This window comes from Papio anubis, chromosome X, assembly GCF_008728515.1.
Source record: "Papio anubis isolate 15944 chromosome X, Panubis1.0, whole genome shotgun sequence".
NCBI lineage: Eukaryota > Metazoa > Chordata > Mammalia > Primates > Cercopithecidae > Papio > Papio anubis.
In genome coordinates this window covers 35281452-35301030 of record NC_044996.1, presented here as the reverse complement: position 1 = coordinate 35301030, position 19579 = coordinate 35281452, and the positions used below count along the sequence as shown (strand labels likewise).

At 41.9% G+C, this 19579-nt stretch overlaps 1 protein-coding gene across 2 annotated transcripts in view; it reads left to right on the top strand.

The window, feature by feature from the left end:
• The window catches only part of IL13RA1 (interleukin 13 receptor subunit alpha 1), a 74626-nt gene that overhangs the window by 12540 nt on the left and 42507 nt on the right, over positions 1 to 19579 (top strand). For both annotated transcript variants that reach the window (XM_031660521.1, XM_031660520.1), the window contains exons 2-5: positions 478 to 617; positions 6466 to 6604; positions 8714 to 8834; positions 17456 to 17643. In XM_031660521.1, the coding sequence (XP_031516381.1) occupies positions 478 to 617; positions 6466 to 6604; positions 8714 to 8834; positions 17456 to 17643 (588 nt within the window). The remainder of the gene's footprint in view (positions 1 to 477; positions 618 to 6465; positions 6605 to 8713; positions 8835 to 17455; positions 17644 to 19579) is intronic.

Here is a 19579-nt window from a genome sequence, read left to right as displayed (position 1 = left end):
CCAGCACTTTGGGAGGCCGAGGCGGGTGGATCACTTGAGCTCAGGAGTTCGAGACCAGCCTAGCCAGCATGGTGAAAACCCATCTCTACTAAAATTACAAAAATTAGCCAGGCGTGGTGGCGTGTGCCTGTAGTACCAGTAACAGGCTAGATGAATCACTTCACCCCAGGAGGCAGAGGCTGCAGTGAGCTGAGATCGTGCCACTGCATTCCAGCCTGGGTTACAGAGTAAGATTCTATCTCAAACAACAACAACAACAAAAAAACATGAGGCTAATACTAGTCCCTATCTCAAAGATTGTTGTGAGGATTAAATGGATTAATATGTGTAGAATATTTAGAATAGTCCCTGGCCCAGTATATGTTAGATATTGTTAACTCAGCTATTACTATCTTGCCCTCCAGAACTTGGGAGAATTAAGCAAACCATTAAAAATACTATTGATAAATTCATTTTTTTTGTCCTTGATTTGAACAGAAACTCAACCACCTGTGACAAATTTGAGTGTCTCTGTTGAAAACCTCTGCACAGTAATATGGACATGGAATCCACCCGAGGGAGCCAGCCCAAATTGTAGTCTATGGTATTTTAGTCATTTTGGCGACAAACAAGATAAGGTAAGTTTTCTGCAACATGTTACATTGATGAGGTAAAGTGAACACTATGAATTGGAGCCAAGAATAAGCCAAATTCTAATCTTATATCAAAGTGGAAATTGTATTTTAGGATGTGTTTAAATTTCAGTTGGAGAAATTACAGAAGCAACTATTGACACAAGTGAACACTTAAAAATATTTCCTAATTGTTTGACAATTAAATGCAATTGAGATTGCTTTGACAGGAAATATTAGATATCTTTTTCTCTAAGGTACTCAATAAATAATTATGTTATTGTTAAAATTTGATCCTGTGTTCCTGTCTGTAGCTATATTGCCTTGTATCTCTATAACACTTAATTTTTCAGGGAATTTTTACATTTACCATCTTGCTAATCACATGGACAAATAGATATAAAAGCACTATGTGGCGTAAAAGTAAATGGCCATATGGAAAGTGAAAAAGTAAGATGTCAGTGGCAGGTGTGTTTGAATAGAGGGTTCCATAATGCCTGAGGAAAAAGGAGGAAGACTTTCAAGATTTCTAGTCAACTGATATAAGTGAATTTTTGTTAATAGGTTTGGATAATTTCAGGTTCTTTATGATAATCTTATTCAACTGTTTTTTTTTTTTTTTTTTTTAATGTTTTCATACCTTCTTTCAGTGTGTATGTGTTTGTTGCAGGGTGGCGACGGCGAGGGGGTTGGGTGTTTGGGGTTGAATTTGTCCGGGATTTTGAGTAGGCAGAATGAGAAGTTATTAGCAACAGTGCTTTGCATTGGTGAATTGTAGAAGCACCAAGTTCAGGCAGCTTTGGTGGCAGGAAGAGTCAGGAGAACTAGCTTCTGGTTGGCACTGTCACTCTTAACTGACTCTATAGCCCGGGATAAAGTGCTTAACCTCTCTGAGCCTTTGTTTCCTTACGTATAAAGTATGGCTTTACTCGTTTCCCTGGCTTGCCGGAACACAGAAAATAATGTATATAAAAGTTTAATAGTCAGGATGGAACATGCTCTTCGTCTGGAGGGAAATTTGCTATCTGCCTTCCTCTCCCTTGGCTTGCTGAGGTATTACTTGTGGCTTAGGCATTAATTGATGAAGAATTGAGGCTTGTCAGAAGTATTTGCATTTTAAAAGAGGTCTTCTAAATGTGGAAGCCAATGATACTACCAGCAGTGAGACTGGAGTTCACCGTTACATACTGTTGGCTTCCTCTTGTTCCTCCTAAGGAAGGGCCTTAGGCATTTGGAGTCTTAGTGGTGATTTTTGGTAATTGAGCCTTGAGAAATTCAGAGAGAGACCCTAAACGCCTCTGGATGTAAACCCTATAATCACCCAAGTGTCTAACTGAAACCCTGAGGAGAGGTTGCTTTTCAGGTCCCTTTTTCTTAAGTTGTCAAGGATCAATCAGGTAGCCAGGCTGGTATTCTAGCCTAGAAATCGGGCTATTTCCTTAGTGTATGTACATAAATTTAGAGTTAAATGTAATTTTAGGAGACAGAATCAGATAGAATTGTGCTTGAAATTTTATCTCTTCCCCTTTCAAGCTGTTTGATTTTGGGCAAATCACTTAACCTCTCTGAGCTCCCATTTTCTTGTTTGTAAAATATGGGGTTGTTGGGGGCAGGGTGGGTAATAATAGTACCTACTGAATATGGATGGCATGTGCGTTAAAGGAGATGAGGTTTGTAATGCACCTGACGCAGAGTTAGTGCTAGGTAATTGTTAGCTTTTATTATTGTTACTGTTGTTAGGTTGAGCCATGTGAAATTACCACTTTTATGGATCAAAATGGTTGAATGTTGTCAGTATTATTTGGTTCAGCCTAATATTATCATTTAATCTTGTTTCTTCCATTTTACCCCTGAAGAAACCAGATAGAGACCAAAAAGGGTGACCTCTGCCTAAGGCCAGCTCATTTATTTTAGCCATTTGACAGCATTGATGGCCATCAGTCCTACAGTTGTGATGAACACAGATTATTCCTTCCAATCAGTGATAGGAGATATCCTGTCTGGACCTTTTTCAAGTTTATCATCCTGAGGCTGAAAATGAATGGCAGAAGTAATTTTCCTCTCCTCTTTCTGTTCTTTGGGTACAGCATTAGCATCATGGGGCCAAACTGAGGTATATTTATCCCTGAGGCATATTGAAGTGATGACATTATGATAGTTCGTACATTAGGGGGCTTAGGAAAGTGTTCAAAGGTCCCAAGTTGCTAAATGAGATAAACTCTTGAGGTCATTTTCAATCTTAAGATTGGAGGCTCATCAAGTTGAGAGACAGGGATTTGCAGAGGATCTTTGAAAAAGAAAAGATTAGTGTAAATGGCTGCCCTCCACCATTTTTAAAGTAATGTCTAATAGTTTCTCAGCTGGCAAGTAGAAGGAGGATCTGGCATCAGATTTTAGATATCTTTCATCACTAAGAAATGGGCAAGTCCCATTAGGCAAATGAAAAGGCCAGGCATCCAAATAGGAAGATGCTGAAGCTAATTCCCTTTCTTTTTGAGAAAGGAATTCTGGAGTTGAGAGAGGTGCAGTCCAGCCAAGTGAACATCGGTCTGGGGAGATCAGTTCAGGACTCTTGCCTTGGTTTTTGATAAATTTTAAAAGAGAACCAGATTCCCTACAGGGTGGAGCATAACGTCATACAGCAGCTACCAGTGGGAATGATTCACCAAAGCCAAAAGTCACGTGGGAGCCATCACACATACCTCATCAAGATTCGATGGAAGGGCTGGGCGTGGTGGCTCATGCCTGTAATCCCAGCACTTTGGGAGGCCGAGTTGGGTGGATCACCTGAGGTCAGGAGTTCAAGACCAGCCTGGCCAACATGGTGAAACCCCCTCTCTACTAAAAATACAAAAATTAGCCGGACGTGGTGGTGTGCACCTGTAATCCCAACTACTTGGGAGGCCAAGGCAGGAGAATCGCTTGAACCCAGGGGGCAGTGGTTACAGTGAGCCGAGATCATGCCACTGTACTCTAGCCTGGGCAACAGAGCAAGACTCTGTCTCAAAAAAAAAAAAAAAATCTAATGGAAGGAATTTAGGAATTTAGTTTCTTGTGTGATACAGAGAGGTATGCTTGACTTGGCAGTTGTTAATAATCTGGGTTCCTACTATATTAGTGCCAGTTTAATATTGTTTACCTTGAACTTTGAAAGAAATTTAAAAAAATTATTATTTGAAAAAATTTTCCCTCTACTGTCCCTTTTCTGTGTTATTATTCATATGCCTAAAGCATAAGGTTCAGATTTAGATACTAAGGCATTTTAAAATTTTTTGTGTTATTTTATTTTGAAATGGAGTCTGCTCTGTTGCCCAGGCTGGAGTGTAGTGGTGTGATCTCAGCTCACTGCAACCTCTGTCTCCTGAGTTCAAGCAATTCTTGTGCCTTAGCCTCCCAAATAGCTGGAACTACAGGTGCATGCCACCACGACCAGCTAATTGTTTTGTATTTTTAGTAGAGATAGGATTTTGCCGTGTTGGCCAGGCTGGTCTCAAACTCCTGACCTTAGGTGATCCTGACCTCAGGTGACCTTGGCCTCCCAAAGTGCTGGGATTACAGGTGTGACCCACCACGCCTGGCCACTAAGGCATTTTTTAAATTAAAAATTCCGTTGTGATAATTTTTGTGTATTAAAACTCTGTAACCCTCTAACTGGAACAGTGTCCATTATAATATGAAAACTGGGGATTATTTTCATGATGATTCTAATTTGACTATATTTGACTGTACAGTCTAATTTGACATTTGACTGTGCATTTTCCCCTGGTGTCTTCAAAGGGCAAATATAGCTTCCAAACAAGAATTGCCGTGGATCCTTGGATAAAGGTGGCTTCTTCAGAGATAGATAGGACTTGCGCTTAGTAAAATTGTGAGGTTGGTAAAATTTGTATGCGAAGCTTTCCTGCCACCATTACCATGATCCTGGAGGCAGGTCTTCAGCTTCACATACTCGGAAACCTCATTTCCTCAGCACACATGCATCTCTCAAGGGCTAATTTTTTACTTTGTTGTGAAAATGGTAATGATAATGGTGAAGCAGTCTAGGAAGATTTCTGTCAGCATAACTGGTGCATTTCATCCCTGTCAGCAGAGCCTATACAGGAGGCCAAATGTTAAGTAGATTTCTTGGTGAGGAATCAGAAATTAGTTGTAAAAATGTACTTGTCTAAGAATAGCTGGAGGCCCTACTGAGGGTAAACAGCTTTGCCAGTGGGACAGAAAAATTCAATGTCCACATTCCTGTATCACCCCCTTTTTCTTCCCTGTCAGGATTTTGCTCACTGACATTTATTTTTCTGTTCTTCCAGGGCTGACCAACTCCCTTTTCAGAGTGCTGTCTTGACTGGACCTAAGAGCTATTCTGGTTCTATAAAGTGATTTTGTTTTTGTGTCCTTGCTATGATTTATTCATTGTTGACTTGCTAGTTACTTCTCAGAGGCCATCCATATGTCCTGGTTTTGGGGGTATCTCACAGTTGCCCTCATGCTCAGCTGGCAGCAGGCATGTGACATGGCAGAATAGCTCCTTACGGTAGTAGATAGAACTAACTGTAGCAACTTTTCCCCTTCATGGCCAGCAACATGTAGATGAAATAGTATCTCTGACTTGAGTCAGAAGCTATTGCAAAACAGGAAACGCTCTCCTTGGAGCTCTGATTAAAAGCAGCTCCATTCTTAATTATTCCAACTCTGTCAATTTGGGAAATGTTTGTTTCCCAGACAGCCCATTAATCTCATTATTCTAAGTCATAGTAACCAGGCTGGTGATTTATGTCTCTATGATGTCTATAAATTGGCTTCCTATGGTTCCACAAAGCATATCTACTTTTCAGAATGAGAATGTATATACTCAGCACGTATAGCAGTGCTTGAAATTTATACATATATATGAGGTAGTCAAAATAGTCAAACAGTAGACAAAGAGGTTTAATGAAAAGTCTCTCTTCAGCCCTCAGGTCCCCTTCCTTTACTTCCTTACCCAGAAGTAACCATGATTACTGGATTTTTGTTTTTTGAGACAGGGTCTCACTGCATTGTCCAGGCTAGAGTGCAATGCTGCAATCTTGGCTCACTGCAGCCTCCCCCACTGGGCTCAAGTGATCCTCCCACCTCAGCCCCATGAGTAACTGGGACTACAGGCATGAGCCACCATGCCTGGCCAATATTTTTTTTTGTACAGATGGGGTTTTGCCATGTTGCCCAGGCTGGTCTCAAACTCCTGGGCTTAAGCGATCTGCCTGCCTAAGCCTCCCAAAGTACTGGGATTACAGGCATGAGCCACTGAGCCTGGCATGATTCCTGGATTCTTAAAGCATTCCTTTTTTACCTTAATTTTCATGGTACAGTGCATCTACTTCTAAGTGAATTTTGATAATCATACTGTGTTTCCTTTAGAATTGTCTTTAGAGAGTTGATATGTTAGCATTGTAGATTTATAGGTAAATTTCATGTTTATACCTTTAAAATGCGGGAAATTATTTTATCTACACTAGGGTTTCTCAATGGTGACACTACTGACATTTGGTGAAGGGTTTGTTGTAGGAGGAGGGGGGCTGTCGTGTGCATTGTAGGATGTTTAGCAGCATCCTTGACCTCTACTTACTAGACTCCGGTAACCTCCCCCTCCCAAGTTAGGACAATAAAAAATGTTCAATATTGCCAAATGTCCCTGAGAGTGGCAGGGAGAACAAAATCGCCCCCAGTGGAGAATCACTGATCTATACCATTTGAGGACTTTTTTAATTAGAAAAACAAAAAACAAACAAACAAAAACCAACACATTTGGACATGTAATGTTTCATTATTTAAGTGTGTGTTTGCTGAAGCAATGCCTTTTACAATTTTCTAACCTTAGAAACTAGCTCCAGAAACTCGTCGTTCAAAAGAAGTGCCCCTGAATGAGAAGATTTGTCTGCAAGTGGGGTCCCAGTGTAGCACCAATGAAAGTGAGAAGCCTAGCATTTTGGTTGAAAAATGCATCTCGCCCCCTGAAGGTAACAACTGAAAGCACTGTCTCTTGGTGTTTAGAGAATAAATCCAAATACTCCAATGCTTTTGTGCATCGTTCATTAATTCATTCAATTCTCAAACATTTTCTGAGTCTAATAAGTGCCAGGCATTATACTAGGTGCTAGCAGCTCAATGAAAATATGAGTATGTCTCTGCCTTGAAGAAGCTTACAAACAACTTGAATAACAATACCTAATATTTATATAAAATTTAATAATTTTAAAAATGATATACACATGCACGTGTGTGCACGTGCACATGAGCGCGCGCACACACACACACACCTCCCTTAGGTCGAGACTCACAAGCTTATCTTGGGAAGTGAGTAAGGCATGTATTATTACCCTGATCCATTTTATGAGGAAGAAAGGAATTGAGTGACTTGCTGTATGTCTTCACATTTCGGTCCCAGTGCTTTCAAAATGAAAAACAAAATACTGTCTTACCCATTATATGTGATAATTAGTTTGATATGCAGGATATATTTGGGAAAAGGTGTTTAAAGGGAAAAATAGTATGCTGGCCTGGCTCCAATACAAGTCTATACAAGATAATACAAGACAACCCTAGGAAAAGCTATCAAGTAGTGAGGATGATCATTGTTCCCCAATCCCACCTCACCCAGTGTCCTTCTGGCTCTTATGTTACATACAGGGAGTAGCATATACTGATTAAGTGCAGGGCTACCAGAAACCAACTGTCTAAGTCCCAGCTCTGCCAGCCATTAACTGTGTAACCTTGGGCAAATGTCTTAGCCCCTCTGCACCTTAGTTTCCTCATCTGTAAACTGGGCATGATGATGGTAGCTCTGGATGCAGTGGCTCACGCCTGTAATCCCAGCACTTTGGGAGGCCAAGGCGGGCGAATCACCTAAGATCAGGAGTTTGAGACCAGCCTAGTCAACATGGAGAAAAAAATAATAATTAGCCAGGTGTGGTGGCGCACACTTATAGTCCCAGCTACTCAGGAGGCTGAGGCAGGAGAATTGCTTGAACCCGGGAAGTGGAGGTTGCAGTGAGCCAAGATCGCACGACTCCACTCCGGTCTGGGTGACAGAACAAGACTCTGTCTCAAAAAATAATAATTATTATACTATGCTATGACATAAAATGATTGATGATGGCTCAGCGTAGTACCCCTTCAAGGATCATGAGGGATAACAGATTTACGTTTTAAACAGAGGTGTTTAATTTAAAGACATTATACCTTAACTAAAATGGCTTTGTAAAGATAGAGATTTTAGGTCAGAAAGATATTAGGGCTCTTAAAGTCATGACACATAAGAGGCAACTACTAAGAGTTAAGTTAGGCTTACCTTTGCCCAGAATTGCTTTAGGAGGAATGTTTGTTTATTTATTTATTTAGAGACAGAGTCTCATTCTGTCACCCAGGCTGGAGTGCAGTGGCAAGATCTCGGCTCACTGCAACCTCCACCCCCCCGGTTTAAGCAATTCTTGTGCCTCAGCCTCCCGAGTAGCTGGGACTACAGGTGTGTGCCACCATACCCGGCTATTTTTTGTATTTTTAGTAGAGACAGGGTTTCGCCAATTTGGCCAGGCTGTTGAACTCCTGACCTCAAATGATCCACCCTTGTTGGCCTTCCAAAATGCTGGGAATACAGGCGTGAGCCATCCTGCCTGGCTGAATGTCTCTTTAAAAAAAAAAAAAAGTGTCAGTATTGACCAAAAGACAGAAAGTTAAATTGTACCTCAATAATTTTTTTAAGACAGATGTATATATAAGGGTTGTTTGTATATCCACATTCATTTAGGAATTGTGTGGATATTGTCTATGATTGAAATAGTTTTTGATCTTTTATCTCTCCCTCCAGTTACGGATATTACTTAGGGTCCCTCAGGGATAGGGAAGATGTTTTCTTTGTATCAGGAGGTAAGAGAGAAGGTTGTGAACAAATTAGATTTGGGTTTCCTCCATCCTGGGTGACTTCTGGGTAAAATGGGGTGAAAGATGAAGAGTTTGCTTTCTGACAAAGCAGCATGAAGCACTCTCATCATCCCCCATGCCAAAGAGTGATTCGCTACTTTGCATTACAAGGAAAGAAGGGTCTTAAACTCTTGGCCTGGATATTGTAGGTGATCCTGAGTCCGCTGTGACTGAGCTTCAATGCATTTGGCACAACCTGAGCTACATGAAGTGTTCTTGGCTCCCTGGAAGGAATACCAGTCCCGACACTAACTATACTCTCTACTATTGGTGAGTATGTACAGTACAATTACTGGAAGACTGATTGTGTTGGGAGCCTTTGGATCCAACCTAGTTAAAAAAAAGAACGGTCTATTTTTTTCTGCAAACCCAACAAGATGGACAATTTGCTTCAATGAAAAATGCATCTGCCTTTGGTGTCTACTTTTTAAATAAACTTTCTATTTTCAAGTATAGATCCTATATATTACCAGAAAAAATGTACAGAGAGATCCCATATACCCTTCACTCAGTTTCTCCCAGTGGTAACATCTTGTGTAACTATAGTGCATTATCAAAACCAGAAAGTTGGCATTGGTACAATCCGAAAACCTCCGTCCTATTTCAACAGTTTTACATGCACTCGTGTGTGTGTATATGTATAGTTGTATGCAGTTTTATCACATGTGAAGATATACAATGGTTCCATCACCATGAGGAGTTGCCCTTTTGTAGCCACACTCACCTTCATCTTTTTTTTTTTTTTTTTTTTAATTGAGACGGAGTCTCGCACTGTCTCCCAGGCTGTAGTGCAGTGGCACGATCTCGGCTCACTGCAAGCTCCGCCTCCCAGGTTCATGCCATTCTCCTGCCTCAGCCTCCCAAGTAGCTGGGACTACAGGCGCCCGCCACCATGCCTGGCTAATTTTTTGTATTTTTAGTAGAGACAGGGTTTCACCGTGTTAGCCAGGATGGTCTCGATCTCTTGACCTTGTAATCCACCCGTCTCGGCCTCCCAAAGTGCTGGGATTACAGGAGTGAGCCACCGCGCCCAGCCTCACCTCCATCTTAAACCATCTCTCCTTGTACACCCCTCTTCCCCAATCCTGTAACCTCTGGCAACCACTAATCTGTTCTCCATCTCTTTAATTTTATTATTTCAAGAATGTTACTGAAATGGAATCCTATAGTACATAACCACTTAAGACTGGTTTAAAAAAAAAAAAAACTCAGCATAATACCCTGGAGATCTGTACAAGTAGTTGTATATCAAGAGGCCACTCCTTTTTATAGCTCAGTAGTATTCCATGATATGGACGTACCAGTTTTTTAAACCATTCGTTCATTAAAGGATATCTCAGTTGTTTCCAGTGTTTTGCTATTATGAATAAAGCTACTGTAAATATTCACATACAGATTTTTATATGAACATAACTTTTCATTTCTCTGGAATAAACGCCCAAGAGTGCAATTGCTGGGTCATGTAGTAATTGTGTATTTAGTTTTTCTTAAAAAATGCCGAACTATTTTCTGAAGAAGCTAGTTCACCTTACATTTCCACTAGCAATGTATGAGTTATTGGTATCTACTTTTAAAAAGGAAAGTGATATCATGTCTGGGGTCAAAAAGTAGTTTGTTTGTTTGTTTATGTTTTTGAGATAGAGTCTTGCTCTGTCACCCAGGCTGGAGTGCAGTGGTGCGATCTCGGCTCACTACAACCTCTGTCTCCTGGGTTCAAGTGATTCTCCTGCCTCAGCCTCCCAAGCAGCTGGAATTACATGCATGCACCACCATGCCTGGCTAATTTTTGTATTTTTAGTAGAAACAAGGTTTCAACATGTTGGCCAGGCTGGTCTCAAATCCCTGACCTCAAGTGATCTGCCCAACTCGGCCTCCCAAAGTGCTGGGATTACAGGTGTGAGCCACCACACCCAGCCTCAAAAAGTAGTTTAGCTTCCTGCAAAATAACTTTGATATTTTGATATTTGATACTTCAGTATTTGGTATTTGTGACTATATCTACTACAAAGTTTGTTAAATTTCTAAGTTAGTCTTCTATCATTCCCTTTAGAGCCTAGAATTATTAGCAACAGAACAAGGAAGAAAGACCAGGTTAATCCAATTTAATTCAGTACACCTTTATTTAGAACACTTTGTGGATAAACCACTGAATGCACAACAGAGACAAGAAACATATCTCTTCTCTCCTAAAGCTTAAACTATAGAGAAGATAGTGCCTGATACAGTGACCTGCATTAAATTAAAGAAGACAGTGTATACTGAAGGCTGTTGCAGAGGGATAGATTCCTGTGGGAAGTTAGGTTGAAGCTTGGGTTGGTGGTCGAGGGGAGGTGGATGGGTGGATGGAGAGGGGACTGGGAGGCTTTGATGAAGGAGGCAGACTGCCCAGATGGGGAAGTTTCTCTGAGGCTGGCCTCTGAGGAAGAGCGTTTTGAGAAATGGAGATATTTAATCATTGTGATATCAGGGTGGAGAAGGGGAGACCTAGCATAGGCAGTCCGCCTCCACATGGTCTTGTTCCCTGACTGTCATTTGTTAAGACTGCTTCTGAGAGAATGGGATGTGGAGGGCCATGTCCAAGACTTGTGAAGCTACTGGATAGACATGGCCTTTCATGCTAGAGTGTCTGCTTTGCCTGATGACATGATGGAAAGCATTTTTGATACATTAAAACACTCATGGCTATACCATGGAATAGAATGCAAAACACACACACACACACACACACACACACACACACACACACTTTTGGATGAAAACCTCCAAAGTTGCCCCAGGATTCACATCGGCACTCCTCCCTGGTGGAAGGATCCTCCTGGCAAAGTTGGGAAGTCCTGAAGGTGGAGCCAGAAGTTCTGTGTGGTTATGTCTGAGGTCTGTTTCTTTTTTTCCCCCTGATGTAAATCTCATTTGAGGTTTTGTAGTTTCACCTGCTCACTCTCGATACCTGTTGTTTCTCCTTTACTGAAAACCCTTCAGTGGCTCCCTGGTGGCTTTAGGTTAAAGTCCAAACTCTCCAGCATGACAGACAAATCGCTTTATGACCGACCTGGCCCCTGTCAACCTCTCCAGACTCGGTTGCATGAGCCTCCACGCACCCCCGCCCCTCTTGCAGCCTACCGTTTGCCCACAGCAAACTTCTTTCAGTTCCTCAGACTGCTTTCTTCAAATACTCAAACAGAACACTAGATTTCAAACAGAATATTCACACAGAATAGTGGAAACATTCTGCATCCTCTTGTAGCCTAGGCCTTTCCTTTTCACTTGGATGCTTCTTATTTGTCTTTATCTTTATTTCAGCCCAGACACCATTTCCTCTCCAGAAAGCCTTCCTTGACCTCTCAAGTCTAGACATGTGCCCCTTCCTCTTGTCCCACGGCACCTTGCAATTTCTTGTGTCATACTACCCAGCACATTGTGTTGTCATTTCCTGTTACTTGGTGGTAACCTGCCAGGCTTCAGTTTCTCTTGAGAGCAGGAGCTGTGTCTTGTTTCTCCTGGTGCCTGATATTTAGTAGGTATTCTGTAAACAAGTTGTGAATGTTTGGTAGGATCCAAAGCTAGAGAAGATTGCAGTGATGACTTACGAGGTATAAGCAACTGAGGAGTATTATCGTTCATGAATAAAAAGAGAGAAGGATTGAGTAGATCCAGATCCCTAAAGAATTGCTAAGAAGGGGCCAAAAAACTAAACCTTACTAAGAAGGAGTAGCCTGCCTATTGATGTTGCAGTAAAGTTTAGGGAAAGCTGTTACACAAGCTTTTAAGATGTCTTGTGAGTTGGTAGCATCCATGTGTTTATTATGCTATTAACCCCTCTTGTTTTCCCTGGAGTCATTATTGGTAAAACCACAGGGAAAACCTTTAAAGAATCTATGTCTATATAAGGGGCTGGAAAAGAAGGGAAGAAGTCTTAAAACTGTATCTCATTCCATGGCAGACTGGGTAGGAAATTATCCCAGCTATTAGAATCAGGGTGCCACTGGAGGCAGATGGTGGCCTAGTCCTTGGGGTTCTTCTAAGACAAAAATAGGGAAGTGCCTTGGGAATATAGTAGCGAAAACACAGTCTCAATGCAAATTGTTAAAAGAATGTTTCCTCTGGGTGAATGAATTACAAAAAAAACGACTGACCAATTTGAAAAAGCATTCCTCTTCCTCTGGGCTGAAGCAGGCTGTCACCAAAGCCGAGAGCAGATGGTACTTGGGCTGGCTTTCAGCCCTCAGTTGATGTCTTTTTGCAGGGAACAATCTGTATAGCCACTGGAGGTGGCTCAAGCCACAATCCCAAGATAGTGGTGGGTCACTAGCATCCAAGGGAGGCAGGTATCAAGGATCCTACTTTTTTTTTTGGTGATAGGGTCTTGCTCTGTTGCCCAGGCTGAAGTACAGTTGGTGTGATCATTGCTCACTGCAGCTTCAACCTTCTAGGCCCAAGCCATTCCCCCACGTCAGCCTCCTGAGTAGCTGGGATCACAGGTGTGTACCACCATACCCAGCTGATTTTTGTGTTTTTTTTAGAGATGGGGTTTTGCCATGTTGCCCAGATTGCTCTCAAACTCCTGGGCTCAAGCCTGCCTCGGCCTCCCAAAGTGCTGGGATTACAGGCGTGAGCCACCGCACCTGGCCTACTTCTTGTCATACACAGTCCCAGAGCTGGTCATCAGCAGGGGCTCTTTCTGTAAGTGTAGTTCTGTGCCATCCAGTATAGGAGCCACTGGCTACATGTGGCTAGTTACGTTTTAATTTAAATTAATTAAAATTGAATCAAATTAAAACTTCAGTTGCATAGTCTCGCCAGCCACTTTCACAAGTGATGAGTGGCTCTTGTATTGGACAGCACAGATAGCAACCATTTCCATAATGCCAGAAAGTTCTGTTGGATGGTGCTGGTATAGGTTCTGTATCTTATCCCCTTACCACCTCACAGCTTATTCTTTCTGGGCCACACTGCTTGGGTTGAAATCCTGGCTCTCTTCCTTACTTTAGTGTGATTTTGGGTAAGTCCCTTCTCTCTCAGCCTTAGTTTTATAATCTGGGAAATGGAGATAGTAATAATAGTGCCTGCTTCTTAAGGTTATTGTGAGGGCCAGTGTTTAGAGCCATGACTAGCTGCTAGCATATGTAAAGTAAGCACTCAATCCATGATAGCTCTTATTACCATTGGCTGGGCGCGGTGGCTCACTCCTGTAATCCCAGCACTTTGGGAGGCCGAGGCAGGTGGATCACGAGTTCAGGAGATTGAGACTATCCTGGCTAACATAGTGAAACCCTGTCTCTACTAAAAATACAAAAAAAAATTAGCCGGGTGTGTGGTGGTGGGCACCTGTAGTCTCAGCTACTCGGGAGGCTGAGGCAGGAGAATGGTGTGAACCTGAGAGGCGGAGCTTGCAGTGAGCCGAGATCGCGCCACTGCACTCCAGCCTGGGCGACAGAGCAAGACTCCATCTCAAAACAACAACAACAACAACAACAACAACTAATTATTATTGTTATTCATCTCCACTCCCTTGCAGTTGCAGTCAGTACACAGTGCTGGCCTCTTCCCCTGTCTCACAGAATTGGTACCTAACCCATACTCCCTTCTTTCTTGCTCTCCTCTAGATAGATCCTTTCTAATCAAAACCACAAAAGAAAGGGAGTCAAGACACAGTGCCCATTAGCAAGCACCAGAAATGGTTGCTTATGCAGGTACCAGTATAAATCACATCAAACAAACTGCCAGAGACTGTTTTCCCTAACCCCCAACCAGAAAATATACAGTCTCTCTTTGTAGGTTTTTTTTTTTTTTTTTGGGAGACAGAGTCTCATTTTATCGCCCAGGCTGGAGTGCAGTGGTACGATCTCGGCTCACTGCAGCCTCCGCCTCCCGAGTTCCAGTGATTCTCCTGAGTAGCTGGGATTACAGGCGCGTGCCACCACACCTGGCTAATTTTTGTATTTTCATTAGAGACAGGGTTTTACCATGTTGGCCAGGCTGGTCTTGAACTCCTGACCTCAAGTGATCCACCCGCCTGGGCCTCCTAAAGTGCTGGGATTACAGGCGTGACCTGTGACGCCTGGCCTGGAGTCATTTTTTGAAATCAAAATAATTCATTGCAGCCCTAGGGCAATGACTTGTGTTCCTGCAGGGACAGTCTGGCATTGAACAGACCCTAGCCTGAAGAGCTGCAGACTAGTCATACCAATGAATTTTAGGGAATGTTTTTTACCACATTAATCATCTTCTGAGTTGGGAAGATAGTCTTTAATTTGTCAGTTTCCTTCTCATAGCTGCAGTGTGACTCTGCAGATGAATTCAGTATATAAATTTTAACAGGAATCACCTGCTGTTTTAGGTTAATGTTTCACAAGCATTCAAGAAATGTTATCTATTCAGAACCAGTATTTTCCCTTCTATAACTATTTCTAAATTACAACAAAATTATTTTAAAATTTCATATCTGAGATCCATGAGCATATGCAGAATACTCAGGGTGCAGAAATGAAAAAGGGATCAAGAAGATTGTGCATTCGAGGAGTTCCTTTCATCATTAAAAAACAATTTTACACATGGCTTTCTTTAGTTATGTAAGAAAAATGTCATTAAATTTCTTCAGTTTCTGTTTTTGGCCGTGGGCGGGAAACATTCCAGGACTGTCTGATCCAAAAACTAGTCATGACAATAACTTCATTTTTACAACACTGTTTTCTTCATAAACCAGAGGGGGCTGCAACTAGGGGGAAAAGCTCATGTACTACCTTTTGAAGGAAAAAAGCATTTTCTATATTGAAGCATTTCTTTGTGCAGCCTTTGAAGGAATAAATACATTAGCTCTGAGTTTTTTGTTTTTTGTTTTTTAAACTGACTTGCAGCAGAATCTCCTGGAGAATTGCTGTTCAAATACTGGTTCCTAGGTCCTGGCAAAACCTTCTAAATCAGACTCTCTGGGAGAAGGTTTGAGGAACCTGCATCTTAAAGTAGTACAGAGGATTCTGAGTAACAGGTTAGGGATTTGGGACTCTTTACTCTTAGTTCATTTTTCTTAAAATCATCTTCCTTTTCTGCAAAACCTTTGTGCAACTCCCTTTGTGGCTGATGATGTAACACTTGACTCTTGTCTTCTGCCAGTTACTACAAAACAGTTCTCTGATAGCCTAGATTAAAAAAAAAAAAAAAGTGTAATAAACACGTTGTCTGCCTGTGCTGGGCTAGATGCTGATGATCTTTGGGGAAAGGTATGTGTAGAGGAGAAATGGTAAATAAGGTATCTACAATACTGCTTATGGAAGACAGTTAAAGCCACACAGTGGAGTGAGACACTTAGAAAGCCATTGTGTTTTAGAACATTGACCTGGCAGTGATTGGAGGGCACAAATAATGAAGGTCAGGGAGGTCAATCTGAAGAAGCAATGGAGCCTGTAGTCATTAGGGTGTGAATCTCAGGGTGTGGGCAATGGGAGTATCATAGAAGACGAGGATCCAGGAAGCTTTGCAAAGGAAGAAAGAACAGAATTTGGTGATAGAATACAGGGAACAGAGGTGGGGGGAAAGGTGATTTTAATTTAAATTATCTAATCTAGGAGCCCAAAGAAAATGAGCTCTGACTGATGGAAATGGGAAGGTTGGAAGAAAAAACAGTTTGGTGGGGAAGAGGGTGCATGATGTCTTTTGGACACTGGATTTGAGGCAACAGTAGAACACTCAAATGGAGCAGTTGGAAATCTGAGATTCGTTCTGAGGTGAGATGTCAGGATTAGGAATTCCCAGCATAGAAACTGTAGTCGAGGGATAGGAGAGTGATAAACTGGAGGTGAGTGAATGAGGGAGTCAGAAAGAGAGAAGAATGTGAGTAGTCCTCCTACTCTCTTTCTGCTGGAAGAGGGAGGAGGGAGCAGAACAAGCCAAGAAACAAGGAAGGAGCAGGGCAGAGGGACCAGAGGAGGAATCATAGAATTCAGCAGATAGGCATTTTCAGGAAGCACGAAACTTCTAATCCCAGCCTTAGAATGTCTTCTCTTATACAGAAGAAATAGGCCTCCTGTAGTCTCCATAGCTGCTGACAGTACCAGTGTTCATCAAAAAGGAACAATCTAGGCTGGGCGCAGGGGCTCACGCCTGTAATCCCAGCACTTTGGGAGGCCAAAGCAGGTGGATCACTTGAGGTCAGGAGTTCGAGACCAGCCTGGCCAACATGGTGAACCCCTGTCTCCACTAAAAATACAAAAATTAGCCAGACGTAGCAGTGCGTGCCTGTAATCCCAGCTACTCAGGAGGCCGAGGCATGAGAATCACTGGAACTCCGGAGGCAGAGGCTGCAGTCAGCTGAGATTGTGCCACTGCACTCCAGCCTGGGCAGACAGGGTAAGACTCTGTCTCAATAAATAAATAAATAAATAAATAAATAAATAAATAAATAAAACAGAAAACAGTCTTTTCTTCCTAGCATATGAAATGAGTCACATTGTAAAATAGGGTTGTTTATTTTTAAAGTTATCTTGCCTATTGCAAATATTGCTTTTCATGGACATCTTCAGTCATTAAAAAGAATTCTGCCTTTTTTTTTTTTTGTGGGTCTCACTGTGTCACCCAGGCTGGAGTGCAGTGGTACAATCTCAGTTCACTGCAACCTCTGCCTCCCAGGTTCAAGAGATTCTCCTTCCTCAGCCTCCTGAGTAGCTGGGATTACAGGCGCCTGCCACCACACCTGGCTAATTTTTGTATTTTTGGTAGAGACAGGGTTTCACCATGTTGGCAAGGCTGGTTTCCAACTCCTGACCTCAAGTGGTCCGCCTGTCTTGGCCTCCAAAAGTGCTGGGATTACAGGTGTGAGCTACTGCGCCCAGCCTGCTCTTATTTCTTGAATACCTTGTTAAATATAATGCAGAAGATTGTCTCATTTTTTCTTGTAGGCACAGAAGCCTGGAAAAAATTCGTCAATGTGAAGAGATCTATAAAGAAGGCCAATACTTTGGTTGTTCCTTTGATCTGACCAAAGTGAAGGATTCCAGTTTTGAACAACACAGTGTCCAAATAATGGTCAAGGATTATGCAGGAAAAATTAAACCATCCTTCAATATAGTGCCTTTAACTTCCCGTGGTAAGTTTTAGAAGTCCTCTAAAACAATATGGATAAAAAGTGTGTTATATCTTTTGCACAATCAATACAAATAATAAAAAACAATGATTTTGGATTTAAGATCTTCTGAAACGGCCGGGCGCGGTGGCTCACGCCTGTAATCCCAGCACTTTGGGAGGCCGAGGCGGGCGGATCGCATGAACCCGGGAGGCGGAGCTTGCAGTGAGCCGAGATCGCGCCACTGCACGCCAGACTGGGAGACACAGTAAGACTCCGTCTCAAAAAAAAAAAAAAAAAAGATCTTCTGAAACAAGGGACTATATTGATGTATAACTTTCTTTGATAGATCCTTTTTAAAGAAGCAAACTTGGAAATTCTTTTTATTGAACACATGTGCCAGATGCTTTATCCTTGTTTACTTATGAGTACACTGAGAGTTAGAACAGTTAGTTGTAGAATCAACATTGGAATTGTCTCAGTTCATTGTTTGTTTCGTATTTTCTGGTATTCTGTTGTTTATAACAGAATACCAGAAACCGGGTAATTTATCAAAAAAAAGGAATTTATTTCTTACAGTTCTGGAGACAGGGAAGTGGAAGGTCAAGGGGCCAAATCTGGTGAGTGCCTTCTTGTTTGTGGGGACTTTCTGCAAAGTCCCAAGGCTGCACAGGGCATCACATGGTGAGGGAGTTGAGCATGCTAGCTCAGGTCTCTCTTCCTCTTCGTATGCATCCACCAGTCCCACTCCCATGATAACCCATTAATCCATTAATCAGTGAATAGATCAATCCATGAAGGCAGAACCCTCATGACCCAATTATCTCTTAAAGGCCCATCCTCTCCATACTGCCACATTGGGGATGAAGTTTCAACGTGAGTTTGGGAGAAGATAAACATTCAAATCATAGCAGGAATCAGGCCGTCTGACTCTAAGATCTAGTCTCTTGATACTTAAAGAGGATGATGCTCATAATGATCATATATAGTTCCTGAATAATCTGTCTCTTAGAAAAGGCATAGACTGAAGGTAGTGTAATCGGGCGATATTCCAAATATTTAACATTCTGTATGGCATGGGAACTGATCAGTTAGAAAAACCAGTATAGCCATAACTGTGGGTGCCAGCTGCATGTCAGCCTGTTAGAAAGTACCCTCAACTTGAACACAAAATATCTGATTAGGTTCTAACTCCTCCACTTTGGGCAAGGCATGTAAACCCCCTTCGAATATTTCCTTATCTGTGAAATGGAATATATAATCTCTCTCTATCTAAAAACATTGCCATAAGGTCCAAATGACATAAAGCGTATTAACACATTTTGTAAATTGCTAAAGCAAATTCCATAAGCGTAATGGGTTATTTGTTGAAATATCCCAACTGGGAGCTCAGATTCTGGCTAAGATAGTCATAGAAGTGAATTCTAATAGGGTACCAAAGTCAGCTTACTTTGTAGGCCAAGAGAGTGAGGTTGGAGTATTTTGCCCAGTGGGGTAAGCTGAAGCAGAGCCCTTTTCTTTGTTTGGCAGATTATCTTAAATGACCTTTTAAGGCTTATTTTGCTGTTTTTCTCCCTGGATATTAATGGTGATATAAAGGAAGAAGGAAGATCCTTCTCAAATAGAAGATGATATCTTCAAGTTGTTTTCTGTTAATTACCCATTATCTTCTATTGCTTGGTCTTAAGTATAACTGACTCCTGAAAAAGTAAATTTACCAGGCTAATGCTTTTTAAAAAATAAATTATTTTTTCTTTTTCTGAGACAGGGTCTCTGTTGCCCAGGCTGGAATGCAGTGGTGTGGTCACAGCTCACTGCAGCCTTGACCTCCCGGGCTCAAACTATCCTCCCATCTCAGCCTCCCGAGTACCTGGGACCATAGGCGTGTGCCACCACGCCAGGCTAATTTTTGTATTTTTTGTAGAGACAGAGTTTTGCCATGTTTCCCAGGCTGGTCTCA